Consider the following 19,863-nt stretch of genomic DNA (forward strand, 5'->3'; position numbering starts at 1 on the left):
ACACCCCTAGCGCAGAAACAAGAGAACAAAACTACCCAAAAAAATAAAAATAACCAAGAAGCAACTTGAATTGTCTCTCAAGCAGAGATTAAATCCTCAAGGAAAATGTTCTCAGATGATCGAGGGAGTGACATGCTCTCTTGGATCAGAAGCAAAAACGTTTAGGATATGACATCCATCAGTGTCCATAATATTGTCTTTTTCAGCATTCCAAAAGCTTCATAGTTAAAAGAGTTCACCAGGCTGACGTTACCTTTTTCAGCATTCCTATGCTGCTAAGTTACTGGTTGTCTTTTCCGATTTATTTGTTACATTTTGTTTAAGGGAACCTCACTGCGGGACGGGGTGATTCATTTAGCCCTTTATTTGAAAAGGAAAATAGTGCCGGTTTCTTCCAGAAGATTATTACAAGTCTGATTCAACAAAATTATCAGTCTGATTCAACAAACTACAGTGTTTGCTGACCTCTTAAATCAGCCAATACTGGTAGTTGGAGTTGGTGACCGAAAGCATCTGACTACAAGTTGAAATTTATCAACCACTAGTTGAGTTGTTGAATTCCTTGTCTTAAATGTGTTTAGGTCTAAACGTGATGTAAGAAAATGACAATGTTGGCTTCACGGTTTACTTCATATAATGATTCATGTAAATTTCCTCTTTTAAAGAAGTGAGCATTATCATTCTTTGGAGAAGCCCAACCGAGTTAGATCTAGAGGCTCATTAAGCGGTAGTTCAGATCTCAATTTCTAGAGACATTGAATGGAAAAAAAGGTTATCCCCACTAATTGAATGAAATAAAAAGTAGGTTGGCAGAACAACGTCCTTTTCTTTTCTTTCAGATATTTGTTAAATTTGTTTGTTTTAATTGATAAGAAATAATCCTCGATAAAAATCAAACAAATGCAGAGAAGAACAAGAACAGAGGTTTATAATTTTTTTCTTATTTTAAAGATAAACATCATATTCTTTCGCAAGAAAATCACAACGTTGACTTCACAGTTGGCTTCATATAATGATAATAATCGAAGACAACATATTTATCGAAGGCAAATCATAAATCGAAGGCAACATATTGATCCAAGACAACTCAAACAAAATAGATCGTAACATAATAATCAAAGGTAACAAAATCATGAACCGAGCACTACCAATTCTCATGCAACAATTATTGGGTCCAAATATAAGGGCAACAGTACCAGAGAATCATGAACTTTGAAAGACAATAATAATTTCTCAGGCAACAATCTGATGTAATTCATGTATCAAAAGATCCAAAGAATCAAGACAGAGAGAATCCAATCTTCAAAAAAGGTACTTCAACCCCAATAAAAAAGGGAGCACCAATCTTCAAAACTGGTACTTCAACCCCAGAAAAAAAGGGAGCATAACATTCATATAGATTCAAGCAAAGACAAACCATAAATTCACAAACGGTTAAATACCAAATGCAGTTTCAAACTAAACTTGCAGAATGGCACCGTTCAATTCATGGGACATGGCAACATATCCGGAAATAGAGGCATCAAGGCCACCATGGTCTAACTGGTTTGCAAAAAATGAAATAAACGACACAAACAGGTTGGACACTATCAAATGGTAACCCATTTATGCGAGATAACTGAAACAAGAGGCAACAAGCTCTCACTCTCTTTTTTAAGGCAACAATATTATCTCCGAGGCAACAAGATAAATCAAAATGCAAGGCAACATATATTAATCTTTGGCAGAATAATGAAGTTTGAAAGGCAACAAAAAAACTCTATCCGAGCTCACTGCATTAGAATTTGCGAGCTCAAATGACAAATACTCAGGTCAGATCAACAATCTCAGAGGCAACAATAATCTCTCTTTCCAACAATCTCTCTTAATACCCTTTTTTTTAGGGATCGAATGTTACTTTTTAATAGTAAGAGCATAAACTTCAAGGCAACAATAATCTCTCAGGTAGCAGAATTATGAACTGGGCATCACCAATTAATCGAAGGCAACATATCACTTGAAGGCAACTCGTTGAATTGAAGGGGACACATAAATCAAAGGCAACATGATATTAATCGAAAGCAACCCATAAATCATATCCAAGGCAACTGAAATAGAATATAAGGTAACATAATAATCGAAGGCAACAAAATCATGAACCGGGCACCACCAATTCTCATGCAACAATTATTGGGTCAAAATATCGGGGACAACACCAAAGAATCAAGGCAGAATCATGAAATTTGAAACGGAACAATAAAATCTAAGGCAACAGAATCATAACTGGGTACCCCCAATCTCATGAAACAATCTGATGTAATTCTTGGGTCAAAAGATCTAAAGAATCAAGGCAGAGTGAATCCAATCTTGAAAACTGGTACTTCAACCCCAATAAAAGAGGGAGCACCAATCTTCAAAACTGGTACTTCAACCCCAGAAAAAGAGGGAGCACCAGTTTGATTGTAACATTCTTATAGATTCAAGCAAAGACAAACCAGAAATTCATAAACGGTCGACAGGGCAATATATGGCCACCATGGTCTGAGTAGTTTGCAGAAAATGAAATAAACGGCACAAACAAGTTAGACCCTATCAAATGGTAACCCATTTATGCGAGATTATTGAAACAAGAGGCAGCAAGCTCTCGCTCTCTTTTTAAGGCAACAGTATCATCTCCGAGGCAACAAGATAAATCAAAATCCAAGGCAACATATATTAATCTTGTGCAGAATAATGAAGTTTGAAAGGCAAAGATATAATTCTATCCGAGCTCACTGCATTAGAATTTGCGAGCTCAAATGACAAATACTCAGGTCATTAGAGGCAACAATAATATCTCTTTCCAACACACTCTCTTAATACCCTTTTTTCTTAGGGATCAAATGTTACTTTCTAATAGTAAGAGCATAAACTTCAAGGCAACAAATAAGAGCAGAATTATGAACTGGGCATCACCAATTAATCGAAGGCAACATATTACTTTAAGGCAACTCGTTGAATTGAAGGCGACACATAAATCAAAGGCAACATGATATTAATCAAAAGCAACCATAGATCATATTGATCCAAGGCAACTGAAATAGAATAGAAGGTAACATAATAATCAAAGGCAACAAAATCATGAACCGGGCACCACCAATTCTCATGCAACAATTATTGGGTCAAAATATCAGGGGCAACACCAAAGAATCAAGGCAGATTCATGAAATTTGAAAGGGAAGAATAATATCTAAGGCAACAGAATCATAACTGGGTACCCACAATCTCAGGAAACAATCTGATGTAATTCTTGGGTCAAAAGATCTAAAGAATCAAGGCAGAGTGAATCCAATCTTGAAAACTGGTACTTATACCCCCATAAAAGAGGGAGCACCAATCTTCAACACTGGTACTTCAACCTCAGGAAAAGAGGGAGCACCAGTTTGATTGTAACATTCATATAGATTCAAGCAAAGACAAACAGCAAATTCATGAATGGTTTTATACCAAAAACAGTTTCAAACTTGCAGAACGGCACCGTTCAATTATTGGGACAGCGCAATATATCCGGAAATAGGGGCTGCTTCATGGCCACCATGGTCTGACTGGTTTGCAGAAAATGAAATAAACAGCACAAACAGGTTAGACCCTATCAAATGGTAACCCATTTATGCGAGATAACTGAAACAAGAGGCAGCAAGCTCTCGCTCTCTTTTTAAGGCAACAATATTATCTCCGAGGCAACAAGATAAATCAAAATCCAAGGCAACATATATTAATCTTGTGCAGAATAATGAAGTTTGAAAGGAACAAAATAACTCTAACTCTATCCGAGCTCACTGCATTAGAATTTGCAAGCTCAAATAACCACACTCAGGTCAGATTCGCGAATCAAGAACTTTGAAAGGCAACAATCTCAAAGGCAACAATCTTAGAGGCAACAATAATCTCTCTTTCCAACAATCTCTCAATACCCTTTTTTTCGGGATAAAAGGTTACTTTCTATGGTAACAATATAAACTTGAAGGCAACAATAGTCTCAGGCAGCAGAAACATGAACCGAGGATCACCAACTAATCGAAGGCAACTCATAAACCGAAGGCAACATATTGATTCAAGGCAACTGAAATAGAATAGATGGTAACATAATAATCGAAGGCAACAAAATCATGAACCGGGCACCACCAATTCTCATGCAACAATTTTTCGGTCAATATGCAACACCAGAGAATCAAGGCAGAATCATGAACTTTGAAAGGCAAAAATAAAATCTCACGCAACAGAATCATGAACTGGGTACCCCCAATCTCATGAAACAATCTGATGTAATTCTTGGGTCAAAAGATCTAAAGAATCAAGGCAGAGTGAATCCAATCTTGAAAACTGGTACTTCAACCCCTATAAAAGAGGGAGCACCAATCTTCAAAACTGGTACTTCAACCCCAGAAAAAGAGGGAGCACCAGTTTGATTGTAACATTCTTATAGATTCAAGCAAAGACAAACCAGAAATTCTACCAAATGCAGTTTCAAACTTGCAGAACCACACCGTTTAATTCATGGGACAGGGCAATATATATGTAAATAAGGGCATCATTGCCACCATGGTCTGACTGGTTTGCACAAACAGGTTAGACCCAATCAAATGGTAAACTGAAACAAGACAGGCAGCAAGCTCTCGCTCTCTTTTTAAGGCAACAGTATTATCTCCGAGGCAACAAGATAAATCAAAATCCAAGGCAACATATATTAATCTTGTGCAGAATAATGAAGTTTGAAAGGCAACAAAATAACCCAGAGAATCATAACCGGGTACCCCTAATCTCAGGCAACAATCTGATGTAATTCTTGGGTCAATAGATCCAAAGAATCAAGGCAGAGGCTTGAAAACTGGTACTTCAACCCCTATAAAAGAGGGAGCACCAAGATTCAAAACTGGTACTTCAACCCTGGGAATATGGGCATCAAGGCCACCATTCTATCAAATAAATACCAATCTTTTTGATGGCAACGGGCAACATATTAATACGGGCATCTACGGCAACAACATATTAAACCCTATCAAATAAATGGCGAACCAATTATCTCTCTATTTTCAAGGCAACAATTGGGCAATCAAATGCAATGCAATATACAGAGAGAAAAGAGAGATTGAGAGCCGCAATTATTTGATTGAAAACCCAAATTCAGAAGCAACAGAGAGAGAGAGAGAACCACTTCTTACATGAAATTAAGCGACGAGAGACGATCCCAGCGACTTACCGATCCAAGAAACGGGCTTTACTGGCAATGGAATCGAATGGAATTAGGTCACTCTCTCTCTCTCTCTCTCTCTCTACCAAAGTTTGTTTCAAATCTGAATAAAAAGCTAGCCTAGGTCGGCAGAAGTAGTAACCCTTTTTTCCTTTTTCTTTTCTTTATCAATTTTTTTTCTTTTTCTTTTCTTTATCAAATATTATTTGTTTTAATTGCTAAGAAATAATCGTCCACCAAAATCAAACAAATGCAGAGAAGTCCATAGGTTACTTAAATTTTATTTTAAAGATAATCATCATATTCTTTCACAATAACATACAGAAATTAATGAGACAAAAATAAATAAAAAATTAACGTACAATACCATGATAACTCTAACTCTGACTAGCCATTTTGACATACCCTATAAACGCACACTCATGTAACAAACTAAACCATGAATCTATATCATACATTATATGCTACTATTTGGGTCACGATCAACACATACATTATATGCTATTGTTTGGGTCACGATCAACACCCTTATGCATGTACCCATCAAGATGTACCATATCTCAAACACGATTAAACATAGTGTGATAGATTGTTTTTTTGTTTCTATTATCTTTCTTTTCAAAGATCTAAAGAGTAATTTAAATATTTGATATCAACTTTAAATGTTCCATCTATGTACGCATATGCAAATGTGAATACCACTAGTAGAAATATTTGTTCTTTCCAACTGTGTTACCATTAGTTGAAATGTTGAATTCAAATGTGTTTAGGTCTAAACGTGACGCATGAAAATGACAAAATTGACTTCACAGGTTGCTTTTTATAATGATTCGTGTAAATTGTCCCTTCTAAAAGAGTGAGTATTATCATTCTTTGGAGAAACCAACCAAATTAGATCTAAAGGTTACTAAGTGGTGGTTCAAATCTCAATTTCTACAGAGAAATAGAAATGAAAGAAAAAAGGTTTCTTGATTCAAAGCATAACGTCTTTATACACAGTTGCCCATCGGACATACAAAGCACAAGAATTGCGTCTTGATGGATACAATATATGCAATAAACAATGAATACAACATATCAAACTGAACTATTCTAATTACTAATAATGTAACTATGTACTTGCAACCTTGCGCAATTTTGAGCCACATTCCCGATATTCATGATACCTTGGCATTGCTCGTCGATAACATATCTTTGCAACGCCAGTAATTCCCAAGAATAGAGTTCAGAATAATCTGTAACAAAAATTGTCAGTTAGAAATTAAGAAATAAGAAAACAAGACATAGATTTCAAAGTGGTGTTCCATTCTGGAATGAACTGTATATATCTTTATGTATATATACACACACACAAACTTTCTTGGCTAAGAATGTCCGTATTTATTCTTACTATGTAGATTTCCACTTTATACAAACTTTTCGTTTGAATTTTCACATCTCCACCGTCGAGTCTTTAGGTACTAACGTATTTAGTCTTTAGGAGTAGAACTGAAAAGCATGATAATTGTTAACTTTAAGGCTGATCAATACAATTAAATTGAATGAGTGATGGAAAATAAGTTGATATCAAAACATGAAACTAGTGATACAATAAAGAAGCAATAAACTTAGACCGAATATCGTACATTCCCATTCCAATGGCCCCATAAAAACTGCAGGCTTAACCATCAACAACAGTGACCTTGACAGGCTAACTTGTATCCATGACACCTGAATAATCATCAAGATAAAATTTAAAACATATGTTCTTCAAAATTGGAAAAAGAAGAAAAATAAAAACAACATCAACAATAATGATCGCCTAAATAAACCATAAGACGATACACATCCTACGACATTCAAAATCCACAAGAGAACAAAACTACCCAAAAAAAATAAAAATAACCAAGAAACAACTTGTCTCTCAAGCATAGATTAAATCCTCAAGGAAAATGTTCTCAAATGATCGAGGGAGTGACATGCTCTCTTGGATCAGGAGCAAAAACGTTTAGGACAAGACATCCATCAGTATCCTCCATAATATCTCGTCTTTTTCAGCATTCCAAAGCTTCATAGTTAAAGAGTTCACCAAGATGTCGTTACCTTTTTCACAATTCCTATGCTGCTAAGTTACTAGTTGTCTTTTCTCATTTATTTGTTACATTTCGTTTAAAAAAAATGACGGGGTGATTTATTTAGCCCTTAAAATATTTTGTAATAAGAGACTTTCTAAGACTTAACTCAAAATATTACAAAATATTTTAAGGTATTTAAAGAAAAAAAAACAGCAAAATATTCGTGTAATGCATCAAATCGAAGTATTAAACGCCTTCTGTAAATTCTTTCTTATGTTCATCATCTTTCTTTCCTCCAGTACTAATTCTCTTCTCATATATATATATATATATATATATTATTTTTTTTTTCATAAATGACCTAAGGCAGTTTTTCTTTTTGGCGATTGACCTAATGTAGTCTTTAAAGATCCAATTTACGGAGATCTACTTCCATAGTAGAAGTCTTTCAATCATGTTAGATGTACTGCAAAAGCAAGTTAGGTAAGAAAAGTTGCAAACATGATTTCTGAAAGATAAAGACTTTCAGTAACATTTTCCTCCCTCCATACAGAGAGTACAGCAACAGAAATTTACCAAATCCCTAGCCAATCGATTATATCATCCAAATCTATTAACCAAGATCCCAATCCAATCATCATCATTGAGCACTACGGATATCATCCCCACCAAAACTTCTCCGACCATGAAATTCAAAGGAACCCATTAATAATGATCTTCCCCATCTCCCAGAATTTGGGTTTGGGTCTTTCAGGAATATCAAAGCCAATCCAGATTTCAGGGCAGGCTCTTCCCTGTAGGGCATTCTCTTCCACCGCGCAGTCGAGGACTTAATCAACCACATGAAATTGAGATTAGAGAGACAAGGCTTTAACCCTTTTGGTGAAATCCAGTAAACCCAGTCGATATTAGAGAGAAGGGCAGAAGATTTTGTGGGTTTTTGAAATGGGGAAAATGTTGGAATCTTTGAGATCAATGAGAGGAACAAACAAAGATTCGACCAAAACGAAACAAAGCGAAGATGAATTTGATCCTGGATTTGCTGAATTGTTGTTACTACCTTTTATGATGTGGGAAGAAAACGTCGGTGAATTTCAAGTCTCTTAGAAATTGGATGCTATGAAAGAGCTTTTGCACAAGATCTCCAGGTATTTCCTTTGATCAATTAACATGTTGCACCTGGGTTCGTGAGGCTCTTTAATGAATTATTATAAAATAAAAAATATATATATTTTCTCATTGTTTCATTTTAACTCTAACTCTGTTAAGCAGTTAAATAGGATGATGTGACAGAACACATATCAGTATTTTAATGGCTCACAGGGATAGGGATAGAAAAAAATTTACAATAACCTACAGAGATTAATGAGACAAAAATAAATAAAAAATTAACATACAATACTATGATAACTCTAATTCTGATTAGTCATTTCGACATACCTTATAAGCGCACACTCATGTAACAAACTAAACGATGAATCCATATCGAACATTAACTGCTATTGTTTGCGTCACGATCAACACCCCTATGGATGTAACCATTAAGATGTTCCATATCTCAAACACGATTAAACACAGTGTGATAGGTTGTTTTTTGTTTTTATTATCGTTATTTTCAATGATCTAAAGAGTAATTTAAATATTTGATACCAACTTAAAATGTTCCATCTGTATACGCATATGCAAATGTGAATACCACCAGTAGTCATATTCGTTCTTTTCAACTGTTCTACCACTAGTTGAAATGTTGAATTTCAAACGTGTTTACGTCTAAACATGACGCATGAAAATGACAAAGTTGGCTTCATAGGTTGCAGCCTTCATATAATGATTCGTGTAGACTGTCCCTTCTAAAAGAGTGAGTATTATATTCTTTGGAGAAGCCAACCAAATTAAATCTAAAGGTTATTAAGTCGTGGTTCAAATCTCAATTTCCAGAGAGAAATAGAATTGAAAAAAAAAGAAAAAGGGTTTCTTGTTTCAAAGCACCGGACATATACGTCCATTGGATACAAACAATGAATACAACATATCAAACTGAACTATTCTAATTACTAATAATGTAACTATGTACATGCGACCTTGTGCAGTTTTGAGCCACATTCCCGATATTCATGATACCTTGGCATTGTTCGTCGATAACAGATCTTTGCGACGCCAGTAATTTACAAGAATAGAGTCCAGAATAATCTGTAACAATAATTGTCAGTTAGAAATTAAGAAATAAGAAAACAAAGATGACTGGATGTACGAAATACCTGATTTAAATGTGCTGCAACACAAGGAAGAACAAGTAAACCAGATTCACCAAGTGCACCACCTAGTTGCTCAACCACAGCCACCATTACAGGCAGAGTTTTCTGCCAAAAAAGCATACTCAAGTATTTTATCAAAGAAAGCCCCCAAAAAGTTTTTGAAATTGTCCGTTCAAGAGGTGGAGGGGAGATGCATTTCATAACTGATGAAAGAAACTAAAATGTTGAAAAATGTCTTTTGTCTTATAGGTCATACATATGGAAAAGTAACTATCTCAAAAACACACTCACTCACCTGGCTTGCAACAAGGAGAACAGCATTTGCATTTTCCTTCTTCGAAAATTCTGATTGATTACCACCAGAAACAGCTGCGAGGCTCTTAACAGCAACAGCATTAAAGGCTAACAAGAGGAGATGCAGAAGTCTGCAATACAAGATTATAATGTAAATACAAGCTAATCAAGTTGAGATAATCAAGTTATGATGACAGACATTGTGATTCGCCATCCACATACATCATTTCTTCTGCTTTTCTAATGCAAATGAGGTGTGGCACTTGGAACACCCTAAGCTAAGGAATTTCAAATAAATCTACTCATGTTGAGTGCACTTACGGATTCACAAGGATATTGGACCCAAATGCCACGGAACTCAGAAGAGCACATGGTAATAATAGGGTTTCATATCAGTTGTACACTTACAGAAAATTTTCACTGCCTAAGAAGTTTTCCGGGCATGTCTGCTGTACCAGGGAAATTATTTTTGATAGAAAGGACTGAAATCTTCAATTTTAAATGTCTGAACGTTTAGAAATGTTAATTAAATCTGTAATCTGTGAAGTTATATTGCCACTCATGTGATTCAAGGAAAAGTGATAAAGGATAGAAATTTTGTTAACCCTCCAGAGTTAGATTACTTTATGTTAAACAATCTTCAAAGCCTGTAAAGGATCCCTCACTTTAAACATTTTGTATGATAATAACTAAGAATGGCTAGGAGTAAACTAAAAGTCCTAGAACTGAAAGGCATGAAAATTGTTAATTTTAAGGCTGATCAATACAATTAAACTGAATGAGTGATGGAAATAAGTTGATATCAAAACATGAAACTAGTGATACAATACAGAAGCAATAAACTTAAGACTGAATATCATACATTCCCATTCCAATGGCCCCAAGAAAAACTGCAGGCTTAACCATCAACAACAGTGACCTTGACCTGCTAACTTGCATCCATGGCACCTGAATAATCATCAAAATAAAGTTTAAAACATATGTTCTTCAAAACTGCTGCCTACATAAACCATTAAGACGATACACATCCTAAGACATTAAAAATCTTAATTGTGCAATGATCTGTACACTGAATATTCAACATCTTCGGTTTGAAGATGCGGGAACACTGACAGGTTAATTTACGTTTCTTTCAATTAGGATGCATACCAACTACACATGTCTTAGGTATAACTAGCAAATGTCATATCATGGTTAAAGAGGCCATTAAATAGTGTGACAGTAATCAAAACTAATGAACATATAGCAAAATTTGACATGAGGGCATTGTTCTTACTAAACTGAGGAGAATTGCACTGATCTTGGAAAGATTTTTACGGTTCTGATCAACAAAGTCCGCGACACCTACAATGCACATCACAAAAGACAGACCCTAAACATAAGATAAGTGTGACTAAATATAAATTTTTGCATTAACATCACAATTCATACTGCTTACACAAGAAAATTTGGTATTTTCTAAACCTGATGAAGCCTTCTCGAACACATATCCAAACAAGGATTGGCTTAGAGCTATTTAATACATATTTGAAATCTATAGTACAGTTTTGTTTGCAAGCACGTTGTATGTTTGAGTGCTTGACTATATAAACAGTTAGGTTTCTGACTGATTCTTAACTTTCTAACACTCTTTAGAGAAGTGAAACCATGCAAGATTGCTTGTGCAATCAAGTTATTTCCTTTAAACGAAGAAGAATGTTAAATTGTAGGGTGCTAAAGATGGGTTGAGTCCTGAGATTTGGCAAATTTAAATTATTCCAGAGGACTTTTCTGCCATTTTAAACGAAATTACTAACAGAAACTGAATATATTATTTATTTATTTATTTGGCACCCAAAAATCCCCAAACCAGCTTTGCTGCTGGGCTGGAAACCGGTGCCTCTTGCCGAACCCACTCTAGCAAATAGCTAGATTGTGGTACTGTGAAGAGGTTGGAATCCCAGACCACATGGGAGCAAATCGTAGGCCGGACCAGTTCTACTAACCCATTGTTGCTAACTACAGATACTATTTCCCAACCATAAAGGAGGCCGAGTGTTGAATCACTGTTTTGGAATCAAAAAAATAGTTAGAATATAAATTTAGCATCAAGTTAAAATCAGGCCACTATTTTTGAGATCAACTTTTTGTGCTATATTCCTGTTAACATATGTCTATATATAAGCAAGTTATTTGTTATGAGACTGTTAGTTTTTATCTATGGTGTCTCAGCTATAGCACTGAATAATCAGCTCCAATGAACTCCCATGCTCTTTATAATTACCAAAAAAAAGTGTCAGTGTGCCAGTCTACCAACGATAAAAAGAACATGTAGTAGTAGAACTGAAAGAAAAGAATGGAACATACCTCTGAAAGATTCTCGAAAAATCTGTTGAAGAAAACCGAAAAGTTAATATGAATTATAAAACACAAATATAAGGTAGATAATTTCATTATTCTGTTTCTACAACAGAAGACCTATGCACCACCAATATCTCACGGAAGGGCATAATATCACATTACACGCCTACTTACACGCCTACTATATGACATGCAAATTAACGAGAGGTGAGATTGGAAAGAATGCTAAAAACAATATATGATGGTATCAGAATTTTCTACCCCATGACCCCACTTTCCTTGGTTTAATACCCACTGGTGACCTGATTACAGTGGCTAATTTTCAAATTCTATGCATATACTCAGATTTCTGCTTATATGAATATAAATAATGCTAATTAATTACTAAACTACATGATGTCGCAGTTGATGTTTCGTTAAACTGAGGACAATGCTAAAGTGACCAACTGATGTTAGACATATGTTTAAATGCATAACAGCTGCTTTGTTAAGTTTTAAACGTGGCACACTAAAATGTGGTATTTTTGGAATTAATCCTCTGGTTTTTTATTTTGTTCTTTCAGACAATTTGAAAATACTTTGTTAATTCAGAAACAAACTGGAACTGGAACCCTCAGTGTTTCTTTTTCTCTACCACCGATATGGTATGACGAGTAGGATTATGAGGCTTTTACCTTCCCCAATATTAGGGGTATCAACAACGTGAGAACAAGACTTTTGAATAGCTGCTTAGTTGGAACAGATACACCAACTCCGTCAGCAATGAATTTTGATATAGAAAATGGGACCTGAAAGAGAGATGCATCATATGCTTACAGAATCACCAGAAACCTAAATCCAGGGCAGCAAAACAACATATATATTCAAGTATAAAAGTGCAACAACTGACAGAAACTATGAAACTCACAATCAAGATTCCCAACAGATTAGAGACGACTGTCATTGCAAGAGCCAGAGCAGTATTGGCCCCAGCTAACTGCATTTGAAGTTGCAAACCTTTCGTTAAAACCCCAATACTTGTAAAAACTGCGTGTAGACTAGTAGAATAACAGAAGTCTTCATATACGATTTTAGACAAAGGAAGCATACCTGAGTAAGTGCCACTCCACTTGATAACGTAGTTGGCATACAGCAAAATATTGCAAGCCCTACATAAGAGGAATACCATGTGATTTTTCAAATCTTCAGAAAGACCAGATGACTGATTATCATGATTCTATTAACAAGACAACAGACTAAATTACTCTCGAGCCAAGCCAGAATGTAGAAAGGAGTTAAAACCATTGGAGCCTTTGATCAAGCAACCCTGAATGAAACTACTTTTCCAATCTTTTCGTTGACTCGAAGACATGAACAAAAGAGGACCATGAGAATAATGCTCTAGAAGTCTTTCCCAAAAAAAAAGAAAAAAGTACACATGCAAAACTTCCTAACTGAACGAATATAGCTAAGAAACTACAACTACATGCAATTTTTTAGAGCTTTCCTTCATTCAATAGACAAATTGTGTCACAAATATTGATCTTAAGTCTTTAACATTAGACTAAAATGTCTTGCCATGGTCGGGATAACATGATCCCATATAAAGGTAAACTGCATATTACAGTATCTAATATGTCATCACCTCCTCCCCTCAATGGTCTTTAGCCACACAGAGTTTCCTCTATTCTTTTCAAATTTGAATTATTAAACTCTGAGACTAGATTCATGGATTCCGAAAAGAAAAAGGAGACAATGGTCCAAAAGACCGAAAACTCTGTAAGTTTACCTGATGTACAGTATTATGTTACTGTCTATAGGAAGTATTCTTCTATACACTAATTTAGGTTCAGTATGGTCAAGTAACTGAAAGGTAAATCAAAGCTTTGTACCATGCATAAATTGGTGGTGACGTAATTTGTTGGAGCATAATCATGGACCTTCCATTACTACTCATGACAAAATGAAATAGTATATGTTTAAACCAGTCTAATTTAACATTCTAAACCCAAGTCCTAACCATTGTACACCATTCTCTCAAATTTCAACTAATCCTCTCAAACTGCAATAAAGAAACAACACTCAAACTTGACAGAGGAATTTCTGGTTGGTTGAAAAGCATTGCTTTGATTTCTATGCATAGGCGGATAGTCATTTTGCAACAGTAGCTTGTGGGTAAGTTTCCCAACTGTTGAAGGGAAACTTGGAAGCCAAAAAATTTGGAGAAATTTACTCCTTCACTTAATATCTCATGCAAAGTTATGCCGCGGCCTCTTTACATGGAAAGAAAAGTGACCTGTCCTATGCTAGCTAGAGTATAGTAATTTATTTGCATTAACTTGAGCCACCATCCAAAAAATACATGATAATATTCCTAACACAAGTAGTTCACTCAATTCTTGTCATTTCTTTCTCCAATGGTCATTGTTCAATTTACATATCAACCTAAGTCACACAGCATCATTCAGACTCTAACCATAAATTGCCAGCATGAACAAGAATGATTTAAAGGAAAGAGATAATCCTAGCCCTAAAAGGAATCCCTCGGAAGAAATTATTCTCTCTAACACGACTTTCTGACCTGCAAGACACTTAGAGACCAACTTTTCAATAATCAACAAAAGACTTTAAACCTCACAACAGTATAATAACTTGCCATTAAATATGGACTTTTCAATTTCTTTTCCACAAAAAACTGTTTGCCACTAAAATTCATAATGAACTTCGATATAGAACAGGTCCAAAACCTCATAGCATGTCATTCAGCATTCTTCATATTAATTACACACTAACATTGGAATAACAGTATTGTCCTCCAACCAACTCTATATGTGAAAATAAGTTCAGTTACCAAACCTCTAACAAATTCTTGAGGTTGGAGCGGCAGTTGCAATATTACCCTCGAAAAATATGGAGTAAATAATAAGATGGAGACCTGGATTAATAACAGTAGATTTTATGCACGAGTAATGGAGATCATGTCATAACATATTGGTCAGCATAAATGAAATGTCCATGTAAGTGGACCAATAGATTTCTGTGTAACATTGATCAAGGCACCAACAATCTGGGTAACAGACTAGCCAGATTCAAGTAAATTTCACTTCAGGTGATATCCAAAAATTGCATAATAAGAGAGATGAAGGTATCAGCTATCAGCTATGAGATCTTGTTCCAAAGTAAAAGAACAGTAAAAGAAACCCCGCTATTAGCTATGAGATCTTGTTCCAAAGTACTTTTGCCAGTTCAAGCTATGCCAAGTTTATATATCAAGGCATAAAAGACTATGCATCTTATTACAAAAAAAATGATCCAGGAAATGATGTCAAACCACAATATGCAGGAACAAATAAAACAAAAGCAATCATGACTTTGCTGTTTCCCGAAATATAAAGGAACAACAGTAGGCGTGATGTGTGTGAGCTGGTGTGCAACAAGTAAAAGACATGAGACATTGAGGTGGTCATACAAGCCCGAAGAATCCAACAGGCCATGCGTCTGCAGCAGCAATAATTTCACCAGTGTGCAAGGTTAACCCTGTGCCATCAAATACAAACAATCATTAAGTGCGGGGGCGTAAATTACAGAATTATAAGACAAACATAAAAAGACTGTTACAACAACACTGAAAACAATCGAACCTGAGATGATAAAAATCCCAAATGTGCTAAATTTCGAGAGAGAATATGAATCAGCAAGACAACCTAGGGTTGGATTTGCAAAACCCAACGCCACGCCACCAACAAGAGCTGCACACAAACATTTAGTCATGCAAATGCAATCAAGTAAGATATGCAAACATAGAGAGTCATGAAAATCACCTATTGGGAGAAAATTATTGGCCGCGAAATTGGACAATGGTTTAGCCCAATTCAAGCCCTCAAGCGAATCGGAGGGCTTATCCGCTTTGTTTCCATTACCATCTATCTGAACCAGGCAAAGGCATTCACATTTCTACAAAAACCAAGTCCAAACAATCAAAAGCAGAAAGGAAGTGAAGAGAGGACCTGGTGGCAGGCTCGGACGGAGGAGCGGGTTTCGAACCGGAATGACGGAGGAGAAGGCGAGAGTCGGCGAGAGAAGGAGAGGATTTTGGTGGGCGGAGGAGTGAGATGTAGGGTTTGGAGGATGATTCCCGCCATGCGCTCCACTCCCGGTATCACTCTCTTCTTTTTCCAAAACTCATTTTTCAACAATGTTTTGGAACTGGGGGGTACAATTGTCTATTCCTATAAGTTATTTTGATTTTTGATGGGAAAAATTGTAGTATTTGTGTGTTTAGTACCGTATATACGATCTCTTGTACAATAAGATTACGTATTTTTGATTTAATACGTAATCTTATTGTATCGTTTAACCCTATGTATATGTTGAACGAAGCAAAGCATATGATCAGCCCAGTGAGTAATGTGAGATAGTGGATCGGCACCCTTATACCACAACCGAGCGCCGTCTTCACCACTCAAGGCAGGCAACGCCGCTACGATTGCTAACCATGGCACCGCTACTGGCTTACGGTATGAGTACCATGTGCACCTTTTAGACCTCGTTTGGTTTGCGGAAAAAAAAGTAGTTACTTCCTCTCTCTCATAGGAAAGAAAAGTGAACGAGAGAGTTTTTATTCTGATGTTTAGTAACGCAAGGAAAGTCGTTGAGAAAGTAAAAAAAATATAATAAAATATTATGATGTGAGTAATAAATACAGGGAAACAAAGAAAAAAAATGGTTCCATTGGATTTTAAAAGAAACCACTTTCCCTCGTATTTTCCCTTCAATCAAGAAAGTCTTTAGCTTTCCCAAATGCAAGAATTGAACAACTTTCCTATCATGGTACTTACTTTCCGTGAAACAAACAAGGTTAGTTCGTGAAACTATCTATCTTGCGCTTGTACGTCTCAATCAAAAGATAATTCTCTTCATGTTGTCTATTAATGATTTGGAGAATTTGGTCAATGAGTTTGCATTACATGAGAAATGTACGAGTTAGAAGGTTGTAGACTTTGAAGCAGATTGTGCTTAAGTATTTATATTCTAAATTAAAGTAATACGGCATAGTTTTGCCAAAACTTTTATTTTATAGTTAAATTTCATAAAATAATAAGCTAAATAAAAACGAGTTTCATAAAGCTGTAACCTGCCCTACCATTCATGTCTCTAAATGATACCACACATCCACACCACTTAAAATAGATGCAGTGACAACAGGTTTATGTAAGCTGTACTCATCCTAACCAAATGTCAACTGTCAGAGTTCTGAACGAAGTTAAAGACATATCAGGACAGCACTACAAGCAATTCCATAGAGATTCACAGCTTCCTAATCAGGAGAAACAACCTCTGATCAAGTTCAAAGTTCTTGAATTGAGCGGATTCCCCCTTCAGCATCATTAGAAGGCCACCAAATGAAGCATTTACCTCCCTGGAGACAAAAAACAAAAAAACAAAACCAAATTTTCTGATAATCATGTCTTTTTTCATGAAAATTTAAATGGAGAAAATGTTGTTTTAGGATATATTGAACAATTACAAGAATTTGATATAAATTTTTCCAGGTTGATGTGAGCTTATACCATTTCTAAACAGCTAATCTTAACCAATTTCCCGCCGGTGGTGGGGGGAGACCCCTCTCCTAAATAGCTAATCTCCCCACCTCCTAAATAGCTAAAGACTTTTTCAAAGGACCTCTCATAATCGTAACCAACTATCCCACCCTCCCTTACCATCTGGTATATAACCCAATGCATTAACTTTCCTGCTTTAGTGAACAAATAATGAAAGATTCTGGAAAAAAGAAGAAGTAATACATACGCTTTAGGATCACGTTTAGAGCCTTCTGAAATTTTGTAAAGTTTCCCTTGCATGACATATTCATATTCATCAGCCAATGTCTTGCGATTTCCCTGACAAAGAAATATGATTTTGTAAGCAACTGAACAATGGAAACAGATACAGCTGCAAGCTAAAGTCTTTTAAAGCAAGGAGGAGATACTATGTCATTAAAGAAAACAGAGCAATTGCAGTCATCTTTGGTAATCATTGTCAATTATTAAAGATGATCAAATACAGTACCAGCTACCAACTGAAAGTGCAAAAGTTATGGTATTGGCAAAATGTGTATTACAATATAACCATAACAAAGCTGTGTGTATCTGTGTATACATAAAAAAGCATTCAGATATATAACATTTCTTTGAAGTTAGCTCCAACCTTTAACTCAAACCTTTGGGTTCTGGAAGCAGTCATTGCTATTTTCCTTTCTATTAACCGACATAATACACCATCCTCCTTAAAGCAAAATTATCCCCACACATTTCCTACAGCTAAAACATTGTCGAAGGATGAATTATGTAACTCCAAATAAAGAGAACACAAACAAGTTTTTCCCCTACCACCAATCAATTGGTTTGAATTGTTAAAATGTCTCCACAGTTGCATCCATCCAAAAGAACAGTAGTACAACCTTGAGAACACCAGAAGATCAGCCGCAACAGAAGTCTACAACGAGACAAAAAATACATCTATACACATGGTAGCCTCATGAATAACATCCACACACATTTTACACCGTAAATCAGCCGGTACTAAATCACCATACAGCCTCATATTTAAACTAAACATACATTGAAACAAAAGGTATAAACCTCAAGCAAAGTAGCACATAATAAATGAGAGTAACAATTACCGGGGTGAAATAGCCAGAGTCAGGGGTGCCATCAAGATTGAGGGTAGAGGTGAGAGCCATGGAGAATTTCTCGCCTTCTTTGATGGGGTACACCTCGGAATTCACGTCAAGGTGCATGAACATGTCGCAAGTCTCACTCTTTGCTTCAACTCGGGTTACTACCAACAGTTCGAGTTTGAGTGAAAACAATTTTGATGCATAAAATCGAAGAAAACAGATGATGATGATACCTTTATCGAACTTTTTGCCATCTGGGTTCAATCGCAGGACCTCAAATATGTCCTCGAAAAGACGATCCACCATCCTGAGCGATTGCTGTGAGCAACAGAGAAGAGAGATTGAAGCTACTTTTATGGGAGGCCCCAGATGCGTAAACCCTTAACCCTTTTATAAATGCCTATTTACAATCATGGTGGGGCTCTTATCTTTGAAATATTACGGACAAAGTCCCTCTTCTTTACGAATTTGTTAATTATTCGAGACCAGAACAAATATTATTGCACTGTCTTCTTGATTGACATTCCTTATATTTCCTTTTCCTTTCTCTACTCGCAGTTCTTTATTAGCTTATATGGAAATGGAGTTGCAAGATGATATTTAGATGCATTTTTCTGGTGTTCACTTTAAGACCTACAATGTTGTTTTTTTTTGGGATATAACTTCAAGAACTACTTTTGGTTCTATTGGCGTGATGGTTTATGGTGGAAACTGGAACCGTCATCTTGGAGCATTTTCCATGGTCTCAAAATTTTGCTTGTGACTTCCAAATTACTAATGTTGAAGTGGAATGTGATTCAGCAGCACTTGTGAACTTGATTGAGAATGGGGCTACTGAGTTCCACCTTTAGGAACTCCAGCATTACTTCATTGCAGCATTAAGTCATGGCAGTATTAATTCATTGCAGCTCAAGCATGTGCAGAGAGCAAATAACATAGCGATAGATCTGCCCGAAAGGGTCTGTCCTGACTCCTGACCTTACCCATTTCGGATTACACAACTGGACAACAACAAAACAAAAACAAAAAAACAAAACAATATACGCATATGAG

At 35.9% G+C, this 19,863-nt stretch overlaps 2 protein-coding genes across 3 annotated transcripts; both read right to left on the minus strand.

Annotated features, from left to right (window-relative positions):
* Positions 1-9,113: 9,113 nt before the first annotated feature.
* LOC101311333 (probable sodium/metabolite cotransporter BASS4, chloroplastic-like) lies at positions 9,114-16,273 on the minus strand. The gene is made up of 14 exons (XM_004308511.1): positions 16,139-16,273; positions 15,953-16,058; positions 15,773-15,880; positions 15,601-15,668; positions 14,988-15,066; positions 13,242-13,300; positions 13,060-13,128; positions 12,827-12,940; positions 12,159-12,180; positions 11,089-11,156; positions 10,675-10,760; positions 9,814-9,943; positions 9,522-9,623; positions 9,114-9,453 (listed from the first exon to the last, which is right to left on the minus strand). Exons 1-14 carry the CDS (start codon positions 16,271-16,273, stop codon positions 9,376-9,378), a joined length of 1,224 nt encoding a protein of 407 aa, XP_004308559.1. The 3' UTR covers positions 9,114-9,375.
* Positions 16,274-17,165: 892 nt separating this feature from the next.
* Positions 17,166-19,189, minus strand: LOC101314988 (DNA-directed RNA polymerases I, II, and III subunit RPABC3-like). 2 transcript variants are annotated; one of them, XM_004307016.1, is made up of 4 exons: positions 19,044-19,189; positions 18,814-18,971; positions 17,940-18,031; positions 17,166-17,550 (listed from the first exon to the last, which is right to left on the minus strand). In XM_004307016.1, exons 1-4 carry the CDS (start codon positions 19,114-19,116, stop codon positions 17,439-17,441), a joined length of 435 nt encoding a protein of 144 aa, XP_004307064.1. In that variant the 5' UTR covers positions 19,117-19,189; the 3' UTR covers positions 17,166-17,438. The 2 variants fall into 2 exon arrangements, with proteins under 2 accessions (XP_004307064.1, XP_004307063.1); XM_004307015.1 differs by having other exon boundaries at positions 18,814-19,171.
* Positions 19,190-19,863: the final 674 nt, after the last annotated feature.

Source organism: Fragaria vesca, linkage group LG7 (genome assembly GCF_000184155.1).
Source record: "Fragaria vesca subsp. vesca linkage group LG7, FraVesHawaii_1.0, whole genome shotgun sequence".
NCBI classification, from domain to species: Eukaryota; Viridiplantae; Streptophyta; class Magnoliopsida; order Rosales; family Rosaceae; genus Fragaria; species Fragaria vesca.